General features: G+C 42.4%; 1 protein-coding gene across 23 annotated transcripts in view; it reads left to right on the top strand.

The window, feature by feature from the left end:
- The window catches only part of MITF (melanocyte inducing transcription factor), a 112,114-nt gene extending 90,202 nt beyond the window's left edge, over positions 1-21,912 (top strand). For 9 of the 23 annotated variants that reach the window (XM_068907010.1, XM_068907007.1, XM_068907011.1 and 6 more), the window contains 8 exons: positions 2,788-3,015; positions 4,141-4,224; positions 5,690-5,785; positions 10,371-10,488; positions 13,537-13,611; positions 14,741-14,816; positions 15,806-15,953; positions 17,909-21,912. In XM_068907010.1, the coding sequence (XP_068763111.1) occupies positions 2,788-3,015; positions 4,141-4,224; positions 5,690-5,785; positions 10,371-10,488; positions 13,537-13,611; positions 14,741-14,816; positions 15,806-15,953; positions 17,909-18,310 (1,227 nt within the window). In that variant the 3' untranslated portion in view covers positions 18,311-21,912. The remainder of the gene's footprint in view (positions 1-2,787; positions 3,016-4,140; positions 4,225-5,689; positions 5,786-10,370; positions 10,489-13,536; positions 13,612-14,740; positions 14,817-15,805; positions 15,954-17,908) is intronic. The other 14 variants (XM_068907016.1, XM_068907022.1, XM_068907021.1 and 11 more) reach the window with 3 other exon arrangements.
- Positions 21,913-22,381: the final 469 nt, after the last annotated feature.

Genomic DNA, 22,381 nt, shown 5'->3' with positions numbered 1-22,381 from the left:
GGTAAGTGTGTCCCTCTGAGTGTTGTTCTTTTTTTTTTTTGCCAACAAAAATTGTGTGTTGCTTTAGACTGCAAGTGTTTCAAAACTTGACGTGTAGTGAAAACTGTTCAGTGGATTAATAAATCTATAAATTATGCTGATAAATGGACCAGTATTTTGCAAGTTCTGGTATCATGAGCCTTAATATTCGTACAACAAGGACTGTGTGTGCCGATTTTGCAGCCAAATGACAAAACTCTTCTAATACTTTGGCACAGTTCCGTTTTGTTAGACCGTGCGTGCGAAATCATAGCTTTAGCCTTTCAACGTGAACTTTGTTACTGTGACTTCCCTCTTTGGGCCTTTCTAATGCCAAAATCTTAGTGTCGGTTCCTCGCGCCTGACCTTGAGTGCAAGCAGGTAAAGAAAAAGGCAGTTTGCCTGATATGCGGTGAAGCAAGGACTCGCGGACCCAGGAAGCGTTTGCATAGGGAAGGCAGTCTCTCTCCTCAGTCCATGGTTAGCTTCGAGTAAGGGATAATTGCAGCATCAGTGGAGATGTGGATCTTGGCGTTCGGCTGGGTCTCTCTCCTAGGAGCGTGGAGGATGGAGACGTGGTGGGCCCAGAGAGGAGAGACGTTGTTCCATGCCGAGTCCCCCCGGCTCCGGTGGGCTGGTGGGGTTGAAGGACAGAAGTGGTGTCTGATGCCTAGGAAAGGAAACGCCTGCGCCAGTTCTGTCGGACAAACAGGGCTTGTTTCTAAAACAGTATATATTTAAAGAAAACGGTTACAAAAATTAACTTGCTTGCTGATAACTTTATCTACTTGGGAGAGGAACGTTTCAGTGAAAAATAGATTCGCCTGGGCGGCATATCCCTTACCACGGGTGACGGTAAAACTGATGCACGGTTTGGGAGCGACAAAGCAAGTGCTGTACCGAAACGCACCACGATACAATATAGAAATCTGCTGCGACAGGGCAACAAATCACAAAATTAAGCTCCGTGGAAACAGTATCCTGAGTGTGCCCCTGTGGGCAGCAGAGATTTTGGCAAACAAGCTGAGCAACTTGTGATGCCCGTGCCTGGGTAGAAGGGTCTTGGTGGCGCGCGCGCCCAGACGCCAGAGATACGGCTGCAAAGCCCTGTGGGTTGGTTCGGTGCGCCCCGCTGCAGTGAACATCGCGTTGGGCTTGCAGGGCGTTTGTTCAGTTATTCTTTGCTCCCTACTTAAAAACTTTTAACCTTATTGCTAAAGAAAAATACCATTGTCAATTAGTATGACTGGAACGAAAGATGAATAGCGAGCTAGCCTTGAGCTAACTGTCAATCCGACTTTGATAGCCCATCACTTAAAAGGTCCTTTTATGTTTATGAAAAAGCATGACGTCAAGGCCGGGAGGGGGGAAAAAAATAATACCAATACTTAGGGCTAAACTTGCATAGCTTCCAAGAAGAGCCCCTGTGTGAACTGTTTGTTTCTCTACATGCGTAGCTAATTAGCCTAGGTTGCTATAAGTCTCGGCTGTGGCGTTCAAATTTCTTCTGCCGTTTTGGGGTAGCTTGTTTATGGTGCGTCCATGTGTGACTTTCTCCAAACTGGAATAGCATAAGAACTAAGGATTTTTCAGTCACTTCTCTCGCAGCCTATAAGTATTATGCTGGAAATGCTTGAGTATAATCATTATCAGGTGAGTTATCGCTGTACAATTTTGTTAAAAACCTGTTGCTGAAAAGGTGTACGGTATACTGGAAATCCTTTCCATCTGCGTGGAATCTAGTACGTTTTATTTGATTTCTTCCACAAAAATAAGTGGGGTCACTTGTAGCCGCAGTCACTTTGATAGAACTGTTTAAAACCAACAAGCTTCTCAGAGTGCTATTTTATTTCAGTTTGTTTCCTACCTTTTGATAAAAGGTAATGGTCAAAGGTGACGACAGACTTTCCAAGGTGCAGTGAAAGTTAGCATGGAAAAAATTGCCTTTCTTCTAGCGCTTATTCATGGTGCGCATGATTAGCTCAATGAGGTTCTTCGTACTTTGCATATTAAAAAAAAAAAATCTAGTAGTCCTGAAAAGCTTATCTTAAATATGAAAATTGCTGTTGCTGTGATGATATTGAATGGTCTGAACTGAAACATTTATTTTCTTGCATCTTATTTGCATGATGTGTTTTTAAACGGACTGTCTTATTTGTATATGATTTAGGCCACATATACTGAAAATATGAATATTCTGGAGGCAGTAATCGTGTATTCCTTTTTTTTAAACAATGTGTTACTTGTAACTAAAACCCACCCAACCTTTTAGTCTATCCCTTACTTGACATATGATAAAGGATAGCAATCTGCTATTTGGCTTTAATTGGTAGCTATTAACAAATAAAAAAGAATCCTGCTGTGCAACTTATTTCTCCATGTTTAAGTGAAAATTAAACGTCGCGTAGCTTAAGGGCTGAGAACATTCATTTGGGAATATCTGTGTAACTGGGAAAACTCGAGTATTGGTTTTAAGTGAAAAATCTGCCTGTAGAAAAATAAATGGAATTTCTTGTTTTGTGATTAAGAGGTCAGTTATTGCAACACTAGCTCATAAACTGATTTCTTGCTTTCCAGTGTGAATTGATGAGGCACTATTGACTTCCTTGGAGGTGCGCAGATTTGTACTTTGAGTCAAATGCTTAGCTAGTACGTGTGTCTCAAATGACTACCTCAGAGTGATAGCACTTTTAATGATGTCATAAAACAATAACCCCTCTCCCTCTGCTCTCTCATTTTTTTTTTTTTTTTTAAATCTTGTGCATACAGGTGCAGACTCACCTTGAGAACCCAACCAAGTACCATATTCAGCAAGCCCAGCGGCAGCAGGTAAAGCAGTACCTCTCTACCACTCTAGCAAATAAACATGCCAACCAAGCTCTGAGCTTGCCCTGTCCAAACCAGCCTGGGGATCATGTCATGCCACCTGGAACAGGAAGCAGTGCACCCAACAGTCCAATGGCTATGCTTACCCTCAACTCCAACTGTGAAAAAGAGGTAATACGCTCTCACTGTGTATGTTCTCCATCAACATAGAATTACAGTCTCTGCTTTCTTTCTCCTAAGAAGTTTAAAGCAGATTTGCTCATTGAAGTTTATCTTCTTTTCTGAACCTTTGACTTTGACAATGCAGTCGCTACCTCTGCGTTTGCTGATAATTATGTGCTTGTATAGAATATTTGCACCCAAACACTCGTGTCCCAGTATCTTCCTCTTTTTTGAACTATTTTAGCTAGTTTATCTAGTTTATGCTTATTAAAACTTCTTTCTTTTTTCTTTTTGCTTGCTCAATGCGCACAGTGAATGATTGACCTTTGGAGAATACAAAGCAGTTTTGTGTGCTGCAGCTTTCTGGAATAATGTTATTTATGGCTCATTCAGTGTATAAAGAACAAAGAGCATAACAAAAATAATTGAAGAACAGAAAGCTTTTTGAGATATTTTAGATTTAGATATTTTTACAGTAAAATTTGAGTGAGTCTGTTGCTTAGTTGGAATGCCAGATTGTCCGGGCTAATGCGTCATAAAATGTTACTGAGTGCTGTTTCAGGAGCCCAGTGTTATGAATGAAGACCTCGCTAGCCTATAGGTAGTTCTCTGTTGTCTTGTGTTAATATTTGCCAGCAAAATTTTGTGGGATATTATGAGGATGCATGCATAGATGCAAAGGGGAGATTATTTGAAAGATGTTAACAAGTGTAAAAATCATGAAGCTAATACTTTGCAACTTGACAGGTTAGAGACGATTGAGGAGCTTCCCCTTCTTCCCCTGCCAGCCTTTCCGTAACTTTTTAAATACGGAAACAGATGCACTCTGGGAGGAAAGTTTTATCAAACTTAGTTTGAGCAACAGTTATTATAGAATAGGTTTTACACGTGCAAGAGAAGTTATTTGTGCTCCATAGCTTCAAAAGAAACGAAAATCAAGAGTCCCAACCTCTAATCCCGGCTGTGCCCAATGCTTTTTCTCAAGATATTTACAGCTTCACTTTGCTGTGTCATCAGGCACATGTGTGCATGACACTGTTTCAATCATGCTCCTTCTGGGACTGAGACTGTGCCATGAACTCAGATCCATGCTTTGCTTTGCTTTTCTTTTTTTTTTCTTTTTTTTTCCTGCAGGGATTTTATAAATTTGAAGAGCAAAGCAGGGTTGAGAATGAGTGCCCGCCTCTGAATACACACTCACGAGCATCATGCATGCAGGTACTGGATGACACAGAAGTTGGAGCACAGAACCCTTTTCTAATAAGAATGTTTCTTTGAAATTATGCTAAATAGTAAAGTTACCCAATAATATCCTTAAAAAGTTAAATATAAAATGGGCTGGGAAAAAAAACTATGGATTATAAATGTTGTGTCCTTGCACATCAGAATTGACTTCAAAAATGCATTAAAGCATCTGAAATGGGCAAATGCTTTTCTAAAACTGTAATGCAGATAGCAGAACATCATATTGGCTGCATTTTAAGGTCCTCTTTCAGGAAATCTTTTCTAATGCAATTTCCGCAAGACCACATCTCTTAAGACTACATGTACAGGTTGCTGTTCTGATAGAGTTTCCAAGGCCCCATTTCTAGGCAGATCACACTTGCATTTAAAAATGTGAGTTGAGAAAGCTGTATGTAATACATCCGTGGTAGTTTGTCTTCAGTAGTCATCCTTCCTTTTTTAGCGAAGTGATTTTATTCTTAGTAACAGCATCAAAAATAGGGGCTGTAACTGTTAGTCCCCTTCTTGCCCTCGCTTCCAGTTAAGATGTTTCATTCTAGGCATGTATTTTCTTGAGCTGATATGAAAATCCCCTCTACTGCTATTTCTACCATCAGCTTTAGGCATTGACTTTTCTGGATACTGTTGTTAAGCTCCTTTTTATAGGCAATGAAAGAAACAGGCAGTCCTACAGGATAGCTCAGAGTAACTGGATGATTTGGAGGTCTCTGTTTCTCCTGACTGTGCAGGAGCTTGTTAGGAGGCATGTTAATAAAGCCCAGTCCCAGGAAGAAGATTACTTGCACCGCTTAACATCTTCTCTGGGCCGCTCTTGGGTGATGCCCCCTGGGAGGGGATATTGGGGAAATGAAGCAAATGGATTCCCCTGTTGAGGAAGGGAAGTCTTTCACCTGCAGTCCTTGGTGCTATTGCCTTCGTCCTGCAGGTGCCAGTTGCCCTGGCCCTGCTGTGTCCATCTATGCGCACGTTTTTACCCCACAGCTAGATGCAAGAGAGGAGTGTTAGGCAGGTGATTTGAGTCCTGTAGTTGGTGATGGGAAGGTGGCAGGGCCTATGCAGCTTAGGGGGGAGGGAGAGCATTCACCTCCACTAGGGTGGATGGGTCTAAGGGGAGCAATGTCCTCCTCCCATCCCGGGAGGAACGGCTTATGCATGGGCATTTAACGCAAAGTAACTTCTGAGGGGAGAAATGCATAAGATTGTGAAGCCTCAAGATTTTTCGTAGTCGGACTGTCCTTGCTGGACAGTGTGGACTATGACTATGATTTGGAGTATGGTGAAAATTCACAGACCGCTGTGCTTTGGCCCATGCAGCAGAGAAGCAGTGTGTGGCTGAAGCGCTTTGTTAGGCCTCTGTATGTGATTGTTCGTGATAATGTATCACAATGATAATGTGATGTTCATGATGTATTTTCCTTGCCTGCTTTTTCTTCTGCAGATGGATGATGTGATCGACGACATAATTAGTCTGGAGTCAAGTTACAATGAAGAAATCCTTGGCCTGATGGACCCTGCCCTACAAATGGCAAATACGGTATAACCGCCCTTTCCTTTTGGTTACCCTGCTAGCAGTCTAAGTGCCTCTCCCCGAGAACACAAAACTGGAGCATGACTTGTTCTCCTAACAATTAAGTAGTTATTGTATTATCCTGTGGAGAATAATTAGGCTTTCTTGTTAAGAACTTAAGGTATGCAGTTGCCATGAAAAACATGGATTTAAAAATGCAAGCTGGCATGAGATTGAGGGAATACAAAAGCCAATTTTGCTTCTCTTATTTCGAAATCAAATTAGTTGATGTAACAGAGGAGCAAAGTAAACTGTCTAACACAAGTGAGCTCATACCCATCAGTGTTAAAGATAGCCAGGGACATTAGACTCAAGCTTCAGAAAACCTAAAAGGAGTCTCCGGCACCCCAGGTTCCTATATCTTTGTGAAGTGCAGGTAAGCAATTTTAAGCCACACTAGAACATATGTTAGCATCCCTGTCCAAAGATATCTTATTTAACCTCGTTAGATCTAACATCATATCTTGAGTTTAACTCAATTTATTTAATTAAAATTAAATTAAAAAATTAAAAATTAATTTAAATTAAAAAATAAAAATTAATTAAACTCAATTAGTTTCCAAGTGGAGACAAATCCCAAGCTAGAGAACAACGAAGGTAGTAGAAAATGAAAGCCAAAAAACCCAACAACCTCACCCCCCCCCCCCCCCCCCCCCCCCAAAAAACAAGAAAAGTGAAGAAATAAGGAAGGGTGGTAGATTAAAAGGGGAGAAGGGGACATAAAAAAAACCTGTGACAAAAGAAAAGACTTAAGATGTAGAGAATAAGCAAGTGAGAGAAGGCACGTTACCTTTCAGTTGCAGTTTCTATCTGCTGGTTCACATTGCTGCGAGCATTAATATAATCGTACTTCTGGCATAATCTTATTTTGATCTTTCATGGATCCAGAGAATTTTTCGCCTGAGGCTTAAGTGCTGTTAGATCTGGCTGAGCAGATGCTTGCTAGTGCTGGCGTCTAGTTTTTTTTCGTTATCTAGTGCCAAAGTTTACCACTCACCACATCGCATAGATTTTGTGGCATAGATTTACGTTTGCTTACAGTACTTGTCTGATGTCATATAACCTGGTCGTACGCTCCTGCAGATTCCTACAGCCCTCTCGGGGACATCCTGAATTCCCATCCAGAAACAGCCCACCAGCATCCCTCATTAAACAGTGCCCTTTGAGTAGAGTGAGAAATAACGGCAGGCTCCTACCAAAGCGAGTGAATTCTCCTGCAATCTCAGAAGGCTCAAAAAGCGCGTGTGTCCTGGAATTTGAGAGAATTTAAAACCTCATATAAAAGATGATACAAAGCTCCAAAGATAGTTACCCTTTTTTATTGGGCGTTGAGGTTCTTCTGGAGTCATTTCGCTAAAACTCCGTTGGACTGATCCATATATGGGATGATAGGGAACTTCGACTTTTTGGTGCTCTTCTTCCTATCTCCTTCCACAGGGACCCCAGCAACGTGCCTTTGTGTCCGGAAAGGCATTTAATGGTACTCTGCGCTCTTGTGGTGCGAGGAGTCCCTGTAGCCAATAATTAGGGTACGCCTGCATCCCTCCTGCTTGCTGCATGACAGCAAACCTTGTAAAGACTCTCAGGTTTGTTTCCTGTGAAATCTTACCCATCTACATGTGACTTTCTGATCAGGTCGTTTCCTCTCTTTAGTTCCCAAAGCTGGTTCTTTCTTAGAAGAGACACGAGTCCATTTATAAGCAGTGAAAGTGGTTTCTGAACTTGAATAGTGAAGACAGGCAACGCAGGTCACTTAGGAACAATGTTATGCTTTTCGTTTAGCTTAATCAGGCTTTCAGAAAGTGTCGACTAATGTGGTGAAATAAGGATATGAAGTAGTAGAATTAAGACTTCCTTACTGATACAGTTAAGCTACTATAGGCAGAAAGTGTATTTCAGTCTCTGAATGAATCTGGTACTCTTCTGAAGTGGTGGAGATTGAACCATGTATCTCTCTGATTAGTTTAGGAAAAAGAAAAAGAAAAGAGAAGAGAGCTGATGTAGCGGGCATTTTTATTTTGGAACAGGATTGGGTTCCTAAAACACACACAGTTTTACTAATAAATAACAAAAATGTGTAGACTGAGCTAAGTCTAAGTAGGTAGAAGAAATCAAGAGGAAACGGTCTCTAAAGAGACACAACCTATAAATAGCTGTGCTGAGACTACAACAAAGGCTACTGTTGTTCTTTAACCAACAAAGAATAAAAGGACCGGTTTGTTACTTGTGGCAACAATACTTAATTGATAAGCCAAATCAGAGATTTGTGTGTAGAACAAGCTAAGGGAAGTTTCCAAGTACCTCTTAATTGAAAAGGGCTCGCTGCAGTGAATCGGCTATGGAAGTGTTTGTAAACTTTGGTATTGGCTCACAAGTTCACTGGCTTTGCTTTTGAGGTGAGAAATGTCACAGAATGGTCACTGGTTTGCTGAGGGCGTTGTACTTGGGTATGACTTAGTAACTGAATTGCTAGGTACTATGTAAAGTACTGTTGTAGATGAAATGACAGCTAGTTCATCCAACTAGTGAGTTTCTAGCAAGAAACTAGATAAACAGTTCCTTGATAAACATTCCCACGTACACACAAACCTACAAAGTTTATGAACTGTGCAAACTTCTGCCTTCATCCTCCTTTATTTAGTGTCAATGCTATGTCAGCAGCACTTTTTTGTGACCTCGGTGCTTTGGTTGTTTTACGTCTTAGCTGGGTTTCTCTAGTGTGTGCAATTTCTGCAGTACTTCTAGCGTGCACATTCAGCAACTGCTGCCTGTGCTACCTCCCCCCTTGATAGTTGCTTACACAGATCCAGTTTACTTGCTTGTGAATCTAGCACTGTGCTAACACCTTTGGAGAAGTCACAAGCCTGTTGTAACGAACAGGTTCTATCTTGGATTAAGTAAAGCAGCTGGATGAGCTTGACCGTTCTCCATGTTTCGTTATAACCCAACTTCTTTACTCAGGCTTTGAGATGCTAGTTCCTGGCTTTCTGAAAAAAATCTTTTTCTTTCTGGAGTTCCTAATTAGATTTCACATGTCTGGTTCTGAACTTCAAGTCCCTGGGCTACAAACAAGTCCTTTGTGCTCTTGCCACGCTTAGGAGCATGAATAGAAAAAGCACATCCAAGTCAGAAGGGTATATGACGCTAGTGCTGTGCCTGTGTCAGGGATGCGTTGAGGGCCAGAAGATGCAAGGGTCAGCCTTGTACAGCTGTGCGGCAGGCTGTGGTCCTGGTGACAGATTAGTGTGGATGCATCACAACTTGGGCCTCAGTCTGTAAAGGACGGCTGGGACCTAAGATTAGTTACAGATGTTCCTTTTTTGTACAGCATTCAGGAGCTACAAGGAGGGCTAGGTCATGGTGACAATTCAGCAGTGCATTTCCATGTCACTTGGAGGCTGAGTCAGGGACTTCATTTCTGTTGCCAGCCACCCTCTAGTCAAGAGAAGTCTCCTGACAAGTCTGAACGTGGCTTCAAGGTGCTGGTGCTTTAATGGTGCCTCTCAGTGTTTGCAGAGAAATTTTCTTAGGCCGGTCTGTCTGGCAAGGACAGTCGTTAGGGATTTAATAGTCTGTGCTGTGAGTCACTCCATTGTATTCTGCAGTGTTATTTACATAGGCATAAAGTTAATACTTGCTCTAATCTCTGCAGCATCAATGTCTTGAAGGGATTGATTTTATCTTTGCAGCAAGGATGGCAAGAAGTATTGCAACTCAGATAAGATATAACATGGTTTTATGAGTGTCTTTTCAATACTTAGTTTGAAAACAAAAAAGGATAGGTAAAATAATGCACTCAGGATAAATGTAAAGTTTTAAAATACTTTTTAATTTAAATGGATAACTTTGGTAAGTCTTATCAGAATACTGTCCGTTTCTGTGCAAATCTGTTTGCTTAAGTACACCTAAATAACAGAGAACAAGTAATTGAGGAAACAATGTCAAAATAATCTTCCTGCCGGAGTGTTTTTATTGCACAAAGCAAAAACCAAATTAAACTAAACTTGTTAAATGTTTTCTATGCAAGTAGCCTTCAAGTCGCATTAAAAATGTCCTTGATTAAGGACAGTGTTCTACTTCAAGCATGTAGTAATTTGCTGAGCACTTTCACTCTTAAATATTCCTGGAAAATTGGGGGCTTCCTCTTGTGAGTGTTCTGGAGACCATTTTTTGGGGGGGGGGGGGGGGGGGGGGGGAGTACATGCACGCCAGAGAAATGGTGGGGGTTCAGGTGTAAATGTTTCACTGAAAAAACAAGGAGGAATAATACTGTAATTATTGTCAGTGTGTGTTACCTCTTCTATCCAAAGGTATTTTTGTAACTCTGAGGTTTTGAACTTTCAAAGCGCTGTCTGCACGTTCTTGAGAAGTGAGGACAGAAATTTTCCCAGTGCAGGTGTTTTTCCCTGTGCATACACGTAACCTTATTGCAAGCTCTGTTTGCACGTGGGAAAGAGCACAGATTTCTTAGCAGATGCTCACTCTGTTCTTTGGTAAAAGTCTTTCACACTGGGCGAAGCAACTGATCCTTTTCCTTGTTTATCTTTTACAGTTGCCTGTGTCTGGCAATTTGATTGACCTTTATGGCAACCAAAGCATGCCTCCTCCAGGGCTAAACATCAGCAACTCGTGTCCAGCTAATCTTCCTAATATAAAAAGGGAGCTCACAGGTAAATAATATATTTAAAATACAACCTTGAGGCAATGCTATAATGGTTTTGAATTAAGGCAATATTAAACATAATTTCTTAGGAAGAAGGAAAATTTGGAGGAAGAGCTACTTTTTGCTTTGCAGTCTGTTTTATAGCGAATGTATTAGCTTGTAATGCAGTCCTATTTGTGTGTGCGGGCATATGCGTATGTGTGTGTTGTGATAAGTTAAGATAACGTCCATAATTTGAGTTCAAGCAGAGAAAGAGAGAGAAGACGTTTGTCTTAAATAAAGATGAAAAGGAAGCGTCCTCCAAAGATCTCACTCATCGTGTCAGTTTTTCCAGCGCTAAAATTTTTCCGCGTCTGAACAAACTCTTGGCAGGGGTTGGGGAGGAAGAGCCCTAAACCTCTCCCCACCAAGCACGTGCACACAAGATTTAAATAATTTGAAGGTTTAGAAGGGAAGTTCAGTGTTTTCAAGAATATTTTATTTTTGCTGTTTTGCTTTATTTCTAGATGAAAAGCTCTAACCACAGATAGGATATAGTAAAAAGGAAAGCTTACCTTTAGAAAGAACAAACGGGGATCGGTTCTAGAACCGATGACAAATTCATCTCAAGATCCAGAAACAACTTTTCTTAAGTGCAGCTAGGAATCATACTGTATGCCGACCTGGTAGTGGCAAAAAGTTTCTTTCCGATCTGTCTCCTTTTTGGATTTCTGTTGTGAAAACTCACAGGCTGACTCAATTGCAAAACAGGTTCTGGGCAGAAATTAGTTTAAGTAGGGCACTGTTTTTCATAGCCAAGGTGTCAGCTTCTCGGGAGGAAATGCCACATCTCTAAGCTGGCAGGTATTTGCATTTTGTATGACTCCACGCAGTTTGAGTTCACCAGCAAATGAAAGCACCCAAACTGCTCAACGATTTGTGGCTGCTCGAAAAACTGGAACAGCATGTTGAGCTATATTAAGAGGAGAGTGGGAGGGCAAGAGGACTGCTCCAGGTCCTGCATTGCAATTTCATAGCCCCAGCTGCAAGAAGTTACAGGTGACTCTAGCCTGCAAGCTAAACATGCCACTGGCAGGATATACCGGCTGGCACATTCACAGCAGGCAGTTGTGAAAGACTTTGGGCAAAGAAGACAGAAGGAGAGGGGAAATTAGTGAATGAAGTGGTCTCAGGGAAGTCCTCAGTAAGTCAAAATAGGCCTGAACTAAGTTACGTGACTGATTGCTGCAATCACCTACAAGCAGAAACAATTTAGACAACCGTTATTTTCTACTCAAAATATATGTTAGCAGATTGCATTTAATGTAGGAGAAGTCTAGGAACTTCTGTTTAACATCAGTCTCTTGGTCATTGATCTGACCAGCCCTTTCTGACAGCCAGTGAGTTAAAATCAGCATGTTGTTATTACAGACAGCTAGAAGTTTAGGTAGGAAAGGCTTTCTATACCAGCCACAGAAGGCTGGTATAGAAAGAGGCTGAGGTCTAATCTCAACATACATAAGCGTAGAAAAGCTTTGGGTTCTGCAGTTCCCACTTTCCTGTTGGAGCTGGGCTGGAGAGAGCTTGCTATATTTAAATCTAGCACTTGTCTGTCACAAGCCTTACTCCCTCCTGCTGCACAGATGATCAAAATGATCAAGAACCAAGAAAAATCAGATCTGTTCTCCCAGCTTCCTGTGATGATGATAGTTGTGAGTAGTTGTCAGCTGTAGCTACTGAAATGTTTAATAGGAATCCTGCTCAGGTGGGAGTGCGGTTTCTATTAGTTTGGGCCTTACAAACCTCATATCTGTTTCACAGTGCAAAGTCAGATTAAGTGCAAGTTTCATTCAGACGTGCAATAATCTTTCAAGTTCTCTTGACCCTATAGATAGAGTCTAGCATAGAAAAGGGTACTGGCTATAGTGCTCATAGTATTGGGGTGGCTCTGTAGGCACGTGAAATAGTCAACTTCCAGTATGCCAAGGGAAACCCTTATTACTTGTTATTTTGAATTGGGCAGGGCATAATTAGTCTGCAATCCGTAAAAAGAAAAGAATATAGGAAAGAAACTTGTTGGAGTGAGGGAGGAGTTGGTTGTGGAGTGGAACTTGTGCTAATGGGTCACACGTTCATTTGTCCCCGCTGACTCGCTGCAAAACTAACGCTTGCTGGTTTTGAGATTCAAATGCAACAGGGCAAGGATTAACGATTTCACCCCACCTTCTTTCACAACATAAAAGGTGTAGAACAAACATGAAAATATTTAAAATTATTTCAGAAATGCAAGTTCAAACGAGAATATTGCCTGAACTGTTGCCTGCTGAAGTCTGAAATAAAATGTTCAGCAAAGTTTGTGTGGAGCAAAGTTAAGATCAGTCCTGAGCTGAGGAGACAACTGGCATGCAGCGTGGTTGTCATTATTTTTTTTCTTTTGCTTTTCCTGAAGAAAGGTCAGGGACCACAGCTTTCTAGCAATATTGCTATTAAAGGTGCTGGATTTTTCTGGTTTTGTTCCCCCCCCCCCCATAATGAGAGTGATTGAAATGCAGCATTTTTTTTTTTTTACTGAATCGCTCAAGTTATACCCCGATCACCCTTGCGGTGATCTACATACACTGCCACAAAAAGGGCATAGTCTAAATTCCAGTGAGCAGAACCTCTGTCTTCTGCCTGCTTCATATCCTGTGCAGGCAGCCATGCAAAAGGCATGTTGCTCCTCAGGTTCAGCCGCTACGCGGTACGTACGTAAACATAGGAGAGGGGATGTTGGATTTCAGTGGCTTATTGTGCTCAAATACCTTGCTGAATCAGGGCCTCGGTGAGAAACCTTCTAGACACAAAAGTCAATGTAGGAAGCATGGGAGTAGTAGCTCTGCAGGTGCACAAAGGTAAAGCTGAGCACGAGCGCTGTGTTTCGGTAAGCACTGCTGACCTCTGGGGCCCTTTTCGCTTTTTGCAACGGCCGTAGTAACTTTGTGACAAGTCTCATCAGGCTTCCTGTGCAAAAGTTTTGCAAACTGAGAATGTTGCGTTTGAATTTCTTTAATTCTAATTACTTCATTCACATGCACAGCATGTATTTTTCCTACAGAGTCAGAAGCAAGGGCATTGGCTAAGGAGAGGCAAAAGAAAGACAATCACAACTTGAGTAAGTTGATTCTTCTCTGTTTGCACCAATTTTAGTAATGTGTGTGGTTTTTTTTTTTTTTTAAGTGTTGGAATACTGGTGCTTTAAATCGCTGATTGAGACATTGCATGTAATCTGTTGTGTTAGTTCAGTATGTTATGCCAAGAGATCAAATATCTCACGTTCTCTGAATGCTGGGCTTAAATCTACTATTGAATTTTAAACATTTTTCAAAAAGCAAAGCAAACAGGTGCTCTAAATCCAAGAAGTGTTCTGTTTATTGGGAGTCGTTGGAGTAGTAGTCTGAATACATAGATGTTGCTGTCAGTAGAATCGCTGAGAACAATATTTCATCCAGTTGCTTTTAACAAACTCATCTTAGATAATTTTAATTTAAAAAGAAAAAAATTTAAAAAAAAGGGAAACTTAATCTGAAAGTCGAGGTATGCAGTCAATTTATGACTTGCTTTAAATGTCAGTGTGCACTTGCAGCGTGACAGCTTAGAAGAATATAAACTCCTTTTTTGTAAGAAACAGCTTTTTTCTGAGTAAAAAACATTTAATAAATGCTTTATGACTTAAAATAGAAAAGGACAGCTTGAGGCTCCTTTATATCGCTAGGAAAAGAAACTTCTCTCATGCATTAAGCTATTCGGAAGCCTTTTCCGTAGGCTCTGGTAATAACTTGTAAACCTAACGCAGGAAGGTTGGTGTTTGAGCTTGCTTTACATCCTCGAAATTTTGCATCCAGAAAAGCACTTAAAGAATGAGACTAAACTTGTCCCTCTTAGCACTTTAGGATTTCCTTGAGCAAATAATTTTTTGTCTCTGGATTTCCATGATGCCTTTTTCCTAGGAAAACATAACATGCCCTTTCCATACGCTTCAATGAGAGTCTTACGCTAGCACAGCCATACTGCTTCTAGCGTCCCAGCTTAGCTCTGCCACTTCCACAGTCCCACATGTTGATAGAGTAGAGACCAAACCTCTCTTGTAGAAGAGCAAGATGAATTGCTTTGTCACTGGATTTTAAGCTTCAGGTGAATGTGTCAAAGATTGTATGTTTTTTTTAAATCTTTAATGAAAAGCTGTATACTTTATAATTAAGTGAATATTGCTTGTAATGTTTGTGGTGTTTTTTTTCTTAAAGTTGAACGAAGGAGAAGATTTAATATTAATGACCGTATAAAAGAACTAGGCACTTTGATACCCAAGTCAAATGACCCGTAAGTATAATGTGTCCGAGGAGACTGTGGGAGGGGGAGGTATTTAAAGGGGGGAAAAAAAAAACTTATAAAATAAAACAATCCCAATGCGCAGCAATGTTCTTTTTTGGGAGAATTTCCATTATTTTATGGCTGTTGCTGGTAGAGTGGTAGAGCAGCCCATAACTGCTCTTGAGAGAGGCTCTTTGGTTTCCTCAAAGGCAGGCAAGGCAATATTGCACATTACCTACCGGCGGGACAAGTGAACCTTTGGTCCAGTAGTCAGTACTACGCTTCTTTTTATTTAAAAAGTTAGTGCGGGGTGGGGAAGAGAAGTTTAAAACACCAAAATATGATGCTATATCACGCTTTTCCCTTCTTACCATCACCTGGCTGTGATACAGTACCACCAGGAGGTTTATTGCTTACTGCTTCCAGGGAGCTAAAGGATCTCAGGTCTTTTTTCCATGGAAGTACCAGGTTATATATAGTCCTTCATGAATGCCAGTTCCCTTGCAGTCTTTTCATTACCCAGCTGAAATGAGGCATTGCCCAGATAGCTGGCTATATGATAGTTGAGAAATCTGTCTTGTGGTGGGGTGGTTTTTTTGAGTTTTGTAGATTTTTTTTTTTTTTTTTTGTCGTGCAGCCTTGCAGAAGGCAATGAAAGGAGTCCCCAGTCTTCAGTCCCTCTGTATGGTGCTGGTCCCCAACTGCAGAGTGCAGGGGTTCGAACCTTTTTGCCTTGGAGGGCACCAGGGAGCTGCAGCTCTGCAGTGCTGCTGCTGGGCTCGGTGCCCGTCAGCTGGGATGATGCTTGCTGCAGCCTCCCTCCTGGTAGGCTGTACTCTGGCCCCCTCTAGCGCATTTCAAAAGCCTAAAAAACTTAAAAGAAATATTAGCTGTGTGTTATATGGCGTGTAATCATAGCTGCTGATGTGGAGGTGGTGACTCTAAAAATAAACCCTCACTGAGAGCCCTAACTTCTTGTTTTTGTGTTGATTTCAAAGGGATATGCGCTGGAATAAGGGAACTATTTTAAAAGCATCGGTGGACTATATCCGCAAGCTGCAAAGAGAACAGCAACGCACCAAGGAGCTCGAGAACAGACAGAAGAAGTTGGAACATGCCAACAGGCACCTGTTGCTCCGAATACAGGTTTGCCGATAGATGAGCTATGAAGGCTCTTGGTGTTGCAGCGTATGACTGCAAACGGGTGCGACCGAAGCACGTTTGTAGGAATGTGGGTTAGAAGGAACCACTGGTTTAATTCATGGTGACCAGTGTTGAGGTGTGTGCAGAGTTCTTCCAGAAAAAGTAAGATAACACTGGTTTAAAACAAAAACCTACAATATTCCAGTAATGTGCTTGTTGCAGCAAGACAGCCCAGAGCTCTGGGTATTGAGCCGTTTTATCCGCGGAGCGAGGGTCGCTCTTGCTCTCTGTTCATTGAAGTTTGTAGGATTAATTGCCCCACCCCAAGCTGGATAGGATCGAGTGTAAGCCCATATAACACGAAGGCTGTGATGGAGCTGGCTGTGGGTCCCAGGCATCCTTACGTCGGTACTCGCCAGCGGCACGACCGCAGCTCGGCTGTCCTGCCGGCGCGTTGTGCAGTGCCGGGCTGGGTACCGGAGACCTCTGAACCGCAGCACGGGTAATCCACGAAGCAGATAACGAAGCTAGAAATACCTGAGAGTCAAATGTGGCAGCAAACGGTTTTAAAATAGAGCTGGCTGGCATGCACTTCAGTGCAGTGTTGGTGCTTTGTGGAGGTTGGTGCTTAGTCTATCTGCTACAGGGAGGAGATAAAGTGACTTGACTCCTCCACAGAGCAGCATCAAGCAGTGCTATTTCAAAGTTAGGTCAGGTCACTTCCCAAGCATCTTTCCTCTTCTTTTGCACTGTCTGTCTGCTCTGGCTCCTATTTCAATCAATCTAGTAAAAAACAGGTCCTCGAATAATGGGCAGTGCATCTGGGAGCAAATAACCTAAAGTCTGTATTTTCCTTTTTTGTGTTGATTCTGATTAAGTACAGAATAGGGGACTCGGCACATTCTAATTCTGTTGTGTTAGCTGGTGGGAGAGGTGTTTTTTGTTCCCTTTTCTCCCTTGATCATGTAATGTGCCCTTACAAGCTTGTTGTCTTAGCTTGAAAATGGAAAAAGACTTTTAATCAGCCTCTGTGATAAGAATATCCAACAACGCTGTTGTGATTGCCTAATTTAATGCCTAAGCAGAATCAAAACATCTCTCCTGTTGCTGTATTTGGAAAAGGGCGCTTAAATAAGTCCTTCTGTTATCTGTCTTTAGTCAAATGCATCTATAATGTGATTAAACTTGAAGGTGGGATTTAAACTTCTCATGCAGATTCTACGGATCCTGGCTGCACATACAACCCTAAGCCTTCCCAAAAACTCTCTGCGTATTTCTGGTTAAATCTTCTTAGTGCAAGAGTGTCGTTGTTCAGTTTTGGCTGACCTCTTGATGTCTGGCTTGAAACAAACTTCAGTTTTTAGCAGAGCTGTGGAGTGGGAAGTGTCCCTTCCACTGTCTCAGTAGGAAGTAACTAGCATCATGTAGACGTACTGTGTCTTCATATATGGGTTTTTTTTTTTAAACACTAAGGTTATGCTTGTGGTATTTCATTTTTTTCAGTTTCTAAATGTAGCCTGCAGTATGGCCGAAGCTGTCATTTGTAGTAACTTTTTTTCCACACTTTTACCAATTTGGATAGACTTTATATAAAAAAAAATATATATATATATTGCACAGTCACAGAACAGTGCACTGATGGGAGTGGGGAAATGTTGCCCTCGTGGCACTGTTGTTGCCTTCCTGGACTGTCACTGAGAACAGCAAGTGTCTTCAGCAGTCACCTTACTCGGAGATGGTGTTCATAGGTGGTGTTCATCCACCCGTTCTGCAGGAGAACGTCGCTCGGGTGAGAGTGTGCGGGGGGCAAGGAGGGGCAGGAGACCATCGCTCACGCCTTGGTTTGCCACTGCTGGGATGGGAGGAAACAGTTGGTGTCCGTTAGTAGGAAACCGTAAGTCACAGAAATGAGTTTTTGCTTTCAGGCTTTTTAAATTGCCCCTTATCCTTCTTGGCAGGAACTTGAGATGCAAGCTCGGGCGCATGGACTCTCCCTTGTCCCTTCGACGGGCCTGTGCTCCCCCGACATGGTGAACCGGGTCATCAAGCAAGAACCTGTCCTGGATAACTGCAACCAAGACATCATGCAGCACCACGCTGATCTGTCGTGCACCACCACCCTCGATCTCACCGACGGTACTATCACGTTCAGTGACAACCTGGGAAACATGACTGAACCGACTGGCACTTACAGCGTCCCTGCAAAAATGGGATCCAAACTGGAAGATATCTTGATGGACGATACTCTCTCCCCTGTTGGAGTAACTGACCCACTACTTTCCTCCGTGTCTCCTGGAGCATCGAAGACAAGTAGCAGGCGGAGCAGCGTGAGCATGGAGGACACTGATCATCCCTGTTAGCAGATACTTGGCACGACCTTTCATAAACTGCTTCGTTTCTTGATCAGTAGATTAAATAATTTACCTTTTGTAGAATTTTTTGATTCTTTTTTTCCTTGTGCTTCATCAGTAGCCTAGTGTGTGTGTTTGTGTGTATATATTATATATAGAGAATTTTTTTTTAGATTTTTTTTTTGTGGAAAAAAAGCTTGTATATTCTATTTTAAAACTACCAACGCCTCCAAAATATTGTACAGCATATGTACAGTATCTGTGAACTGGATTCACCAAGAACTTTGAACTGGTCAAATCTACTCAAAGCAATAGAATTACACATGAAGAGTCCGTTTCTACTCGGGCAGGGAGGGGAGCATAGCGGAACTGTAAATGCAACCTATTTACTTGGAAACAAAATGTAAAGTGAAAGAATGTAAAGAAACCAAAACAAAAAAAGTCCACTTTGTAATTGTGTTGATTTAATAGTGCTGCCTTAAAGATACAGTGTCCCTCAAACTTTAGTCGTTATATCATGAGTGTTTAAAAAAAATTACTCTTCCACTCGGAATACAGACAAAAAAAAAGTATCGAAACATCCTGATTGTGGAACATGCAGATTCTGATATAAAATGTTCTTGACACTATTGCTGGAAACAAAGTAGAAATTGCAGGGAGATGTGAGTCTCTTTCTCAGAGTGCTGTTTAATTTTACTCTGAGCTGATTTGGGTTTTCCTTTTGATCATGGTTCGAGGTTTTTCTTTTAGATTTTGTTGTTGTTTTGTAACATGCAATGATGGTTTGCCAACAAATGAAGAAGGAGCACTGTAAATTGGTATACGCTCTTTGGACAAAAATTGATACATTTTATCAACTGGGCACATTGTGTTGTACATATCTAATTGGCTTTACTTTTTTTTTTAATTGCATTGTACAGTTTATTTTGATTTGCATGGATTCCTCAGTTATCCTCAACTTTTTGTTTTAAATATATTTGTATTTCATTTGTAAGAATTTGCCTCTTAATATTGCAACAATTTTGTGACATTTTTAAAACTCATTGGAAGTTTTCTGCGTTCTTTGTAAACACTTGAAAGGAAGCTTTTATGCAGGGTCCTGTGTTTTAAGAGAGATTTTGAGAATATTTTGTATATTACAGTCTCACTTTGACAATGTTTTTAAACACATTTAAAGTAGAGTACAAATTTAGATTAGGTAATAAACAAAACAGCTCTGTAGAAAAACTGAACTTACATATTTATTTTTAGTGATACAGAAAAAGTAGTAATATGCTTGGAAACATAACTATGTAGTTAATATACCCGTTATAGTAATTTGTGTTTTATTTCAGCACTGGGGCTGACATTAAAAAAGAAAAAAAAAAAAGAGTAAATTACTGTATCTGCAAATAACTGTTACTTGATAACAATGTTATTAATTTTTAACACGCAACAATGTTGTAAAAGTAGTTTGGTGCATTATCTACTCAAGTGTAGTCCTATGCAATAACAGTAGTTTTACTTGTATTATATCAAGCCTAGGTGTTTTACAGCGATGACGTATGGTGTTATGAGCTAGACGGATTGAATGGATTTCTCAATAGCAGCCTACAATTGACTTGCAAGTGGCAGGCGAGCATATCTCGTTCAGAATGAAGTGCCTTAAATTCTAGTTGTAGTCTTCCTGGACTAGCACTGACTGAAGTGTGGCATAGGAGAAAGCTTTAGGGTGATCTTTTATAGGAAATTGAAGTGCAGCATGGTGCCTACGTAGAGAAAGCAAGAGCTTCCCGTTCTCCTGTGTGCTACACTGGAAATTATATGTAGTTTAAAAAAAAAAAACAAAACAAAAAACAGGTAGTGACTTGAGAGCCAGTTTGGCAGGCTTTATAAGGAAACCTCGGTCGCAACAGTTAGCGTTCAGAAAGGAAACGTGAATTTGGCAGGGCCGGGGCAGCTGAGGCGGTGGGGAGCTGCTGTGGCCGTCGGGGAGGTTCATGGAGCTCCGCCGGGAGGATCGGCGGCTGGCCCTGGCGCGTTGGCGGGCTGCGGCTTGGGCGCCGAGGGCTCTCCGTCGGCGCTGCTCTCCGTGGTGGTCGTGTCCGCTGGAGCCGCGAGTTGTACGTTAACGCGGGCGCCGGGTGGTTGCTTTTTTTTTTTTGGAAGGAAGAGCAGGAGTTCGCTTCTAATGATGCCTCTCCCCATGCCCAACCCGGGCAGCTCTGGGGAGCGTGTCCTTGCTAGGCGAGACGGAGCTGTGCCCAGGGCAGGATTGGGTGAGCTGCTGGGGTGCACCGTGGCCCGGCGTGGTGCAGGAAGGTGTTTTCTGCTCTGATCCTCTGCAAAGCAACTGTGCCTGGCTGGCGCTAAGCCCGGCCTGCAGCTATATGGGCTGCTGCAGGGTGTTAATGGTGACGGATAAAGACAACCGGGGCTGTAAAACGTTTGTAGCTGTGACATGGGGTGGCGTCCCCCTTCCCATTGAAGGGGGACAGCTCTGCAGCGTTGTGCGACAGGATGAGGGTGTGCACACTTGAGTATAGTAACTGTTGAAAACCACTGAAAGGTTTTTGGTGTGATGCCTGCGCTGTCTGTTCAGAAGCTGAAGTCTGGACTGTGGTATGTGACTATTTCTCAAGCTTACGTGAAACCGCTGGTACTTGCTGACAGCCACTGCTTCTGATTTTGGCTACGTGCTGTGCGGAGGTGACTTAAGAGTTCAAGACAAATCATGTTATCTCAAGAGCTGGACTTCTCGATAAAGGTTGCCGTGGCCCACAGCAGCCCTGTGTTGTGCGTCCCGTAACGCTGCTCGGGGGGTTGTGCTGCTCCAAGGTGACGTGCCGCTCGGCCGCGGCCCGTTCCCAGCCTCGTCCCATGTTTCCGTAGGCCATAGCCCTTCTCCGAATTCGCTCGTCTTTTGCGAGGAGACGCGTTAGCGTGATGGTCGGGGGACGCCCCTGGAAACGCAAACCTGTGCCGATTCCCGGCGTCTTCGTTCGTCTGCGTATCGTGGGACGTGCGGCCCTTAGCGCTTTACGTGGGGATGGTTACGGTGGATGGGGCAGCGGTTTGAGGTAGGGTCTGGCGTGCGCAAGGTGAGTGAGATGGACGGAAGCGTTGCCCGGTCCGGCTGTCTGATGGCAGTGTGTTGTGCCTGGCTGTGGCTTACCTGAGCGGCTGGCTGGAATACCTAATAATGCTCACTTTTGCCAAAACCGCACAACATGCACGTGCAGAGTACCGTGAAGTTCTTCCTTACTGCTTTTGGCCTACAAAGCAATATTAAACTTACAACCTGTCAAAGCAAAAAGAAGGTACACCAGGAAAGCACAAAGCACAAAATAATGCACTTAACGTTTATGATGTTTGACATAAAATGCACTGGGGGGGAAGCTGATGTTGATAATAGTATAAATACCTATATTTCTTGAAAAAGTGACATTAATTACTGCCTCTTGCTATGATGCTTGGTACTGTAATGTTGATATTCATCTGCTGTTGACTGCAGCAATAATTTGTGTATGGTCCATAGCACTGTAAATTATGGATCGGTATTAATGTACCCGATGAAATAATTTGAACTGTTGTTCTTGATGGATGGATTAAAGCATTTGGTTTTTCACATACGTCTGTGTAAGCCACTCGTTTTCAGTGTAAGTGAATCTTGGTTTTTGTGCGTGTGTGTGTATCTGAAGTCCCAGCAGTGCAGCTGTGTTTGTGACTTGGTGATGGACGTGTCCATGTTCCTGACCTGGAGTAAAAGTCTGTGATTCTGGTTGCACCAAAGCTGTCTAGTTGCCCTCTGCTCGCGGGGAGGACTGGGGAGCCCTACACCTCCGTGCGGAGCCTGTCACTCCTGAGAGGTCACCTCCCATCTGATGGCCCTGACCAAAATCACCCCGCTGCCATCTCCAATTGACCTTTGCAGGTGGCAGTCGGGTGCTCTCTTTCCTTGTGCCCACTGAGTCCTTCCCCCCCCCCTAAACCTTCCCTCTCCCAAAAATGTGCAAGCAGTTGCTTCTGATTTGGGGCCGGTTGGGGGGTTGCTGTTTTGTTTTCCCATCTTCATTACTTTTCTGTCTCTTCGTTGTCTTC

The sequence above is a fragment of the Struthio camelus genome, chromosome 14 (genome assembly GCF_040807025.1).
Source record: "Struthio camelus isolate bStrCam1 chromosome 14, bStrCam1.hap1, whole genome shotgun sequence".
NCBI classification, from domain to species: domain Eukaryota; kingdom Metazoa; phylum Chordata; class Aves; order Struthioniformes; family Struthionidae; genus Struthio; species Struthio camelus.
Note: the sequence above shows the minus strand (reverse complement) of the source record. Positions and strands in the feature narration are given on the sequence as shown.